This window comes from Chrysemys picta, unplaced genomic scaffold (genome assembly GCF_011386835.1).
Source record: "Chrysemys picta bellii isolate R12L10 unplaced genomic scaffold, ASM1138683v2 scaf403, whole genome shotgun sequence".
NCBI lineage: Eukaryota > Metazoa > Chordata > Testudines > Emydidae > Chrysemys > Chrysemys picta.
This window is the reverse complement of record NW_027053110.1, coordinates 38,674-47,098: the sequence shown is the minus strand read 5'-3', so window position 1 is coordinate 47,098 and position 8,425 is coordinate 38,674. Positions and strand designations below refer to the sequence as shown.

Genomic DNA, 8,425 nt, shown 5'->3' with positions numbered 1-8,425 from the left:
GGCAAACTCTTCGTAGTTATTAATATATTTCACATAGCCATCAAAGTTCATCTCCTCCAAGAGTCTACTCAGCATCCAAAATTGGAAGAAGCTCCGATTGCCATATCCAATCCCCTGTGCACTCTTGCGAAAATTATCCACTATTTTTATACCAAGCATCCTATTAACATAATCCACCAGGGCAGGCCTCAGACACGCCTCACAGAATATCCTGATCCCCTTTGGAAAGGTGGAAAGGTTTCTTTTCCTGCAGTGTCCCAACAGACCGTCCGCTTTCCCTTTCATTGTTTTCATGTTCACGGCTTGGATCTGATGGTTCAATCTCTCAGGGCTGCTTTGGTGGTCAAGTGCTTCTTCACACTTTCTGAGCCAATACCGTCCAAGTTCTTTCGTCAGGCCATTGGTGCTCCTGATGAAATCTTCCCTGTACTGCCCTGTCAGAAGCACATTTGCAGCTCCGCTTCCAATGTAGTTTTGCAAAGAATCCAAGACCCTCCGTTCTTCTTGCTGCAGTTTCTGCCAAGTTTCACGGTTTAACCTGCTTAAAGCCACATGGTCTACTTCAGCTTGAGGTTGATTCTGGATAAAAGTTTCTTGCTCAGACACCCAGAGATGCATCTCCTTGCGGAAATCCCATTCCCATTCAGAATACTTTGTAAACAGCTGGTTATACGAGTGAGCCACAAAGCTATTTCTCAAACTGAAGGTAGAATTTGAATGTTTTATAGCATTCCACAAGCTCCTTACCCATTCACTAAACTGGGGGATGTCCTTAAGGGGTCTATTAGATGAGTATCGTCTCATGAATTCAATCAGGTATTTCTTTAGCTCAAACACACTCTCACTGTATTCCATGTTCACTGGAGCCATGGGAGGGACTCCATGCCACAAGCCAGGGATGTACCAATTGTATTTCTCTGCATCATTATGTATAATACCAGGAAATTTCGTTTTCCTGATTCCTTTTTCTGTACAAGCTGCGGCAATGGTCATTTCATCCAGCGGCTCCAGGAGCTGATACCCATCTCCCGTGTTTTGTTCATGTGCGGACACATCACTGACGTTCTGATGCACAAATTGGCAGTTTGGATGTTGCCTGATTTTCTTCATTTTCAGAAGTGTATCTAGCGTAATTTGCAGAACACCCTTCATTTCGGTGGCGTTCTCCATGGCCATGTTAACAATGGTTATGTCACTCAGTCCAATCACCAGTGTGGCCAGCTCATTGTCATGTTGATAACTGTCCTCCAACTTGGCCAGTTCGGGGGCTTTCAAGCCTTCTGTGTCTATCACCAGGATGACATCACAGCCCAGCTCCTGCCGAAAGTTCTCTGCCACTTTAATGACTGACATGAAGGCTCCTCGTGTACATCGGCCACTGCTCACTGCAAACTGCAGGCCGAACATGGTGTTGAGGAGGGTGGATTTCCCAGTGCTCTGCCCTCCCAGCACCGTTAGAACCAGCATTCTGGACCTTCCCCCCAGCTTGGCATGGAGCTGGGTCAGAACATCTGTCACCCAGTGCAGTGGGATGTTGGATACATCTCCGTCGATTAGTTCTAGAGGAAACCCTTCCAGCATCAGGTCAGCTGCTATGCCTGGGAGATGGATGAGTTGCCTTTGGGTTTTTAGCTTTTTTCCTTCCTTCACCATTGCACATTCAGCTTCATAAAACTGCCCCAACCCACGCATGAAATGCTCAACCCCTAAGGAACTGGAGGAAATTGGTTCATGCAGTTTTGCTCTATGTTGGGGATCATCTCCTCTAACATGACATTTCTCCTTATAGTCAGCCTGCAGGCTGGAGAGATTGCCCTGAGCAATATGACCCAGATGGTATTTCATCCACTTTAGGAAGTAGTGTGTTTCCACTTGAGAGAGTTTTCCTAGCCCAGTAATAAACTTGACCATCCCATCAGTAAGCTCACATTTATCCGGCCGGGTATATAAGTCCAACCATTCCTCTCTTTGCTGAGATGCATGGAGCCCAGAGGCTGCGTCCCCTTGCTGTTGCATTCAGAACAGCTCTTTCTCCGCCTTGGCCAACTTTTTGCACAGACTCCCTGGGAGTCTCAACATTTCCCTCTTGTACTTTGCCACGTCCTTTATTTCCGCTGTGATTCCTGCCACCCGTTTGCTCGCACTTTGGCATTCCTCAGAGTCCTCGTCCACCCAGATACCTAATTCTCGTGCTGTCGCAGCCGTGTCTGCCACGGAGGCTCTCTTGAGAGAGGACTCCATGAGGCTTCCAATGGTGAGCTGCAGCTTCTCCACAAACTGAACATGATTTAGGGTGTTCTCTCTCATCAGCACACTTAGTTTGTCTAGTTTCAGCACCGACTCTAATTTATACAGGAATTGCAGGGTCTCCTCGGGTTTCTCAATCTTGCAGTTAAAGATGAAGTAGTATTTAGTGGCTGATCCCTGCAGAGATGATAAGAGCGTGTATTGTCTCTCGTTGATACTCTCAGTAACAATGAACACTGCTGAGGAGACCTCTGTTAAAAAGCTGAACTGCAGCCAGTGGGACTCAATGTCTCCACGCAGGTTTGTAACCGCAACGGGTTCTGGGAAAAGGTCTGAATTTTCCTTCCCAGCAGGGAAATACCAGGAAATCTCGACCAGCCCATCTGCGATTTCCCGAGGGATGTTCCCAGACTCCATGTCCCGATGGATGAAGAAATCGTGGTGCTGCTCGGAGGGGCTGAGAACCTCATTGAGGAGTTTGGACTTGGAGAAGCTGCAGCTCCCCAACCGCACAAAGGAAATGGTTGGCATTGCTGTGAGCACCAGGCTCTCCTCTCTGAACCCTCTGCTCTCTGCCAGGGAGTGCGGCCTCCACTTCCTCACAATGTCCCTCATGGCCCACAGCATTAGGGTGCACTTGGGGGTGTCGAGGGCAGGTAGCAGCAGAGGGAGGGCAAACTGGCACATGGACATTTTGGACAGGATCTCCTGCTGTAGGAAACTGTCTGAGCAAAGCAAAACAGCACAGAGAACATCGAGGGAGTGCAGAGAATTGCTACTGTCCATGTTACTCAGAGAAAGATTATTGTAATCAACATGTGCTTTCTGCACCTCATTGGACTCTTGATCATCAGATGCCCCATGCACAGGCCTTGTGCTTCTGGCCGTCCCATTCAGAGCCATGACTTTCCTCAGGAAATGCCATGGTAAATCCCCTAAGGTGATAAGAGCCCAGTTCTTTATGCTCTCTGGGTTGATCTCTTGGAGATCCCTCAGTCTGAGCTGCCTGCTTCTGTATTGCTCCAAGTTCAACTTCTCCAGAACTCCCTGTGTGGCTCGTCTTCTCTCTGCAGAAAAAAATAAGAACATGACATTTACCCATGTCCAGCCTCCTCCAACTTTTACTGTGCCCATTTCCAGATGTCCAGCCCCACAAGTTTAATTCTGACCCCCTACACCTTCACACCACCCATCCCCAACCTTAACTCTGCTTCTTTACCTATGTACACCCTCCTCTAACCTTAACTCTGGCCCCTTACACCTTCGCACCACCCATCCCCAACCTTAACTCTGCCTCTTTACCTATGTACGCCCTCCTCTAACCTTAACTCTGGCCCCTTACACCTTCACACCACCCATCCCCAACCTTAACTCTGCCTCTTTACCCATGTCCATCCGCCTCTAGCCTTAACTCTGCCCTGTTACCCTTGTCTATCATCCCCCATATTAAGTGTTCCCCTTTTCACAACGCCTCATCTTGCTTTCAGCTACAAGTCACAGGCTCTTCTTCCCTGCCACCCGTGACATAATGCCTTAAACATTGCAGTCACCCCATACTCTCTGGCTGACTGCCAGGAGCTGGGATTGGACAACAGGGGATGGATCACTCAATGATTGCCCCATTCTGTTCATTCCCTCTGCAGCATCTGGTATTGGCCAGTGTTGGAAGACAGGATACTGGGCTAGATGGACCATTGGCCTGACCCAGTATGGCCATTCTTATGGTATAAGCTGGATCCCAGACTGCCCCCCTCACTCCCATGTTAGGACCAGAGGCCATACCCTCTGTCTTATACTTCTCCATATAAGGATATGCGTCTCTCCCACCCCCTCCTGATCACCACCTTACTATTGGCTAGATAGCCCACTCTACCTCAATTTACCCTCCCACAACTGGTCAGAGTCCCCACCTCCATGCACAGACCAGATGGATGCTCTTCCCATCTCGTTCATGATATGTAGGCACTGAGACGCTCTCGCTACCAGCCCCATACACCCCCATGCACCCCGGATCCCTCAGCACCTGCCATACGCAGGTGGGGTGAGTGCAGGTTACTTCATTGTACAGCTAAATCTCTGGCTATTGCAATTCATGTGTACATCACAGGAGTCTTGAATGTCCTTCATGTGGCAGCTAATGGGGCTATCCCCTGGGAGTGGAGTATGGAGGACGCAGTTACATTGCTTTCCTGGACTGCATCCCTTGCAGAGACGAGTTTGTAAATGCAAATACCTTGGGAAATGTCTCTCTCCTCTGGTTCTGGGTGTCTCTGAGTCTCTGATTCCTGCTCTGGGTTAAAATCACCTTTCTCCCCCAGCTCTGGGGCTTGTGGCGTGTCCGAGTTCTGCTTCCGTCTTAAAAGATCTAGCAAGGAAAACAAGAGGAAGCACAAATGAATGGCTCTCAGTCACTGACCCCCTCCAGCTCGGGCATCTCGAACTCCTGCCTCAGTGAGCAAACAGGAACAATCTGCAAACAAGGAGAGATTGGTTTAAAGTGCTCAGTCTGGGGCAGTCGGAAATGAGCTGGTTGTGGGTCTCTCTATATAAACCTTTGGGGGGGTGTTTCTTAGCATAAATGGGGCATTTGTGGGGTTGTTTTTTTTTAAAAAAAAGAATACAGCACACAGTACAATATTTTTTAAAATTTGATCTTAGAAATGGAGATTTTGGGTATCTCTGTGGGCATGGTCAGAGTCTGTGCATGTGTGTATGTGGAGTCAGTGTGTACGAATGCAGTCAGTGTATGGGTGTAAAGTGAGAGTCTGTGTGTGTGTGTGTGTGTGTGTGTTTTTGTGCGTGTGCAGGCAATGTGTGTACATGCAATCAGTGTATGTATGATCAGTGTGTGTGTGCAGTCGTGTGTATGTGCAATATGTGTACATGGGATCAGTGCACACTTGTGTGTGTACATTGCAATCAGTGTGTGTACATTCAATCATGTGCGGATGTGTTCAATCAGTGTGTGTGTATGTGCGTGTGCACGTGCAGTCAATGTGTGAATGCAGTCAGTATATCTGCAGTGAATGTGCGGGTTAGTGTGTGTGGTCTGTGTGGGTGTGCCTACTCAGTGTGGGTGTACATAGTCGGTGTAGTTGTACATAGTTCAGGTAACTAGGCATGCACGTGTGTGTGTGTGTGTGTGTGAAAAACATATTAAAAGGAAACCACCACCTGTGAAATCTAGTCAGTTTCAGAAAATGAGTGAGTAATGGTTTCAGACTCTGTCTCAGCATTGTGCTAGGTGCTTTTCAGACAAACTCCCTACCTCTGCCTCCCCCCACCTCCTACCTGAGATCAAGATTCCCTCACTCACCCCCCTCCTGCTGCCGCCCCCCCATTCCTCCCCGATGAGTACAGGGCACCTCACTGCCTCTGGGCTGTTGGCCCTTCATTTTCAGTTTGTACCAATTTTCACACTTAAAAAAAAAAAAAACAGATGAAATTCCCAGGAAATTTAAAACAAAATAAAAGCAAGAAAATGAGGGGCCTCGGCAATATTATATGTGCCGGTTTTGGGGGTGCCTGCAAATGAACTCCGTGTGCAAAACGTAGCAGTGGGATGGCTAACTGCCTGATCTGTGGGTGCAATATTTTTGATCCTGGTGAAATATGTCAAGGCTGAGGCCTAACTGACAATTTTGTCTTAGAGAAACAAGGCGGGTGAGGTCATACCTTTTATTGAACTCACTTCTGTTGGTGAGAGAGACAAGCTTTCATGCCACACAGAGCTCTTCTTCAGGTATGACCTCCTCACCCGCCTTGTCTCTCTAATATCCTGAGACCACCATGGCTACAACTACACTGCACGCAGTTTAGGCTGACACGTTTCACATTCTGGACTCTGGAGTGGTGCTGCCAGTTGGTCGATCCCAACAGAAGCGTCTTTCGGTGCCTTACCACAAAGGGCACATAGTCCACCCTCATGTGACATGCCCAGGTTGTCAGCTGTCTGCAGAGCTCAGTTATTGCTGGGAGCTAAGGCCAAAGAACTGAAGGGATCAGTGCTCCTGGCCTTTCACGTGCTTCCAGCTAGGGACGGTTTCTAGTTGGGCTCAGGCACCTAGGTAACAGGCAGCAGCAGCTGATCACAGAAAGGGAAGAATCACCCAGAGAGAGAACAGATTTGTTAGTCCACCGAGTCTCTCCCCACCTCAGTCACTTGCAGGAGGGGCAGGTCGGAATCGCTCTCTCTGGCTTATGCCTTACCAGCTGAAATAGCCTCGGTGAGTCTCTCTGCTAGTGCTCTGTGCTTGATTTCTCTCAGCACCTGCACAGCCACCTCCACCCCGTAGCGCTCCCCGTAGTGCCTGATCAGCAGGTCAGTAACATCCACCGGATCCCCTTTCTCCAGCCGGCCCCAGGGAATGGCTTGGTATCCCTTCTCCAGCTGAATCCTTTTCAACTTGTGCTTGAATCTCTTGAGATCATCCTCCCCCAGGTCATCCAGGGTCTCTAGCAGCAAGGAGTTGCTGCTGCCTGTCTTCTCCATACCACCCCCTCAGCCAGGACCCAAAGCAAACTGCTGGGCCATCACCGAGAAAGAGAGAACCAGGAAGCAGCTAGACCAAAATTGAAACTAAAACCCTGCTGAGTTCAGCAGAGCCCTCCCATTGCACTTCCTGTGACAGCTCCCCAAAGGACACTATACAGGGCTAAGCATGTCACTTACCATTCCAACTGCAAATCCTCCAGGCACCCACTAAATAGGTCTGCCCGTCTGATTTTAAGGAAGGAATGCAAGCTGTGAAATCAAACACACCCCAAAAGTGACTATTCCCAGGCAAGGCCTAGGTGTTCTGTTCTATATCTGGGACTTGGGAGGCCTGGTTCAATGGCCTGTGTGACCTTGGCCAAGTCACTTACTTAGGCCCATGAGAGTTCGGCACCTGCATTCCGACTCCTAGATTCCAAGGCCAGAAAGGACCATTCTGAGCATGATCTCCTGTGATCTGACCTCTGTGTCACACGAGCCAGGGAATTTCCCCAAATAACTCCAAGATGTTTTTAGAAAAACATCCCATCTTGATTTGGACATTGGCAGTGATGGAGCATCCACCACGACCCTTGGTAAATTCTTCCAGTGGTTAACTCCCCCCACTATTAAAAATGTTCAACTTATTTCTAGTCTGAATTGGTCTAGCTTCAACTTCCAGCCGTTGGATCATGTCAGACCTTTGTCTACCAGACTGAAGAGCCCATTACTAAATATTTGTTTTCCTTGAAGACACTTATAAGCTGTAATCAAGTTACCGCTTAATTTCTTTGTTAAACTAAGGCTGTGTCTACACTACGGACCTTACGGTGGCACAGCTGTACCACTGCTGTAAAGTCTCCCATGTAGCCGCTCTGTGTCGACAGAAGAGAGCTCTCCTGCTGGCAACTCCGAACGAGTGGCGGTAGCTATGTCGGTGGGAGAGCATCTCCCACCGACATCGCGCTGTTCACACCAGCGCTTTTGTCGGTGAAACTTTTGTTGGTCGGAGTGTGTTTTTTTACCACACCACTGACCGACAAAAGTTTTACCAACAAAAGTTCTAGTGCAGACAAAGCCTTGATAGATTGAGCTCTTTGAATCTGTCACTATAAGGCAGGTTTTCCAATACTTTAATCATTCTCGTGGCTCTTCTCTGAACCCTCTCCACGTTATCAACATCCTTCTTGAATTGTGGGCAGCAGAACTGGACATGGGATTCCAGCAGCGGTAGCACCAGTGCCAAACACAGAGGATCTCCTGTTGTAGGAAGCTGTTTGAGCAAAGCAGAACGGCACAGAGAACATTGAGGGGGTGCAGAGAAACTCTGGCTTCTGTGTCTCTATGCCAAGATATCCTGTGTTAGTCACTAATTCCTGTATCATCTGAAGCCCAGATCAAATGGCTAGTACTTCTGGCCCCCACATTCAAAGCCCCCCATGGCTTTTCTCAGGAATTGCCAAGGAAGAGTGCCTAGCGTCCGAATGGGCCAGTCCTTTGCACTTTCTGGGTGAATTTCCAGGCCATCGCTCTGCCTGAGCAGTTTGCTTCTGTGAAACTCTTAGCTCTGACAGGACTTTCTGAAATTGTCTTCTCACCTCTGTAGAAAGATGTGAAAATGGGCCCAAGTTTTCAGAGCTGAAGAAATTCTGTTTGAGGCACAAAACTTATTGATTTTATTTTTCTTTGAGGGTAAATATGTAT

The 8,425-nt window shown here is 48.4% G+C and overlaps 1 protein-coding gene across 1 annotated transcript; it reads right to left on the bottom strand.

Annotated features, from left to right (window-relative positions):
• Positions 1-2,016: 2,016 nt before the first annotated feature.
• Positions 2,017-8,090, bottom strand: LOC135978685 (up-regulator of cell proliferation-like). Its single transcript, XM_065579538.1, has 3 exons — positions 6,457-8,090; positions 4,481-4,612; positions 2,017-3,314 (listed from the first exon to the last, which is right to left on the bottom strand). Exons 1-3 carry the CDS (start codon positions 6,737-6,739, stop codon positions 2,017-2,019), a joined length of 1,713 nt encoding a protein of 570 aa, XP_065435610.1. The 5' UTR covers positions 6,740-8,090.
• Between the last annotated feature and the right edge of the window lie 335 nt (positions 8,091-8,425).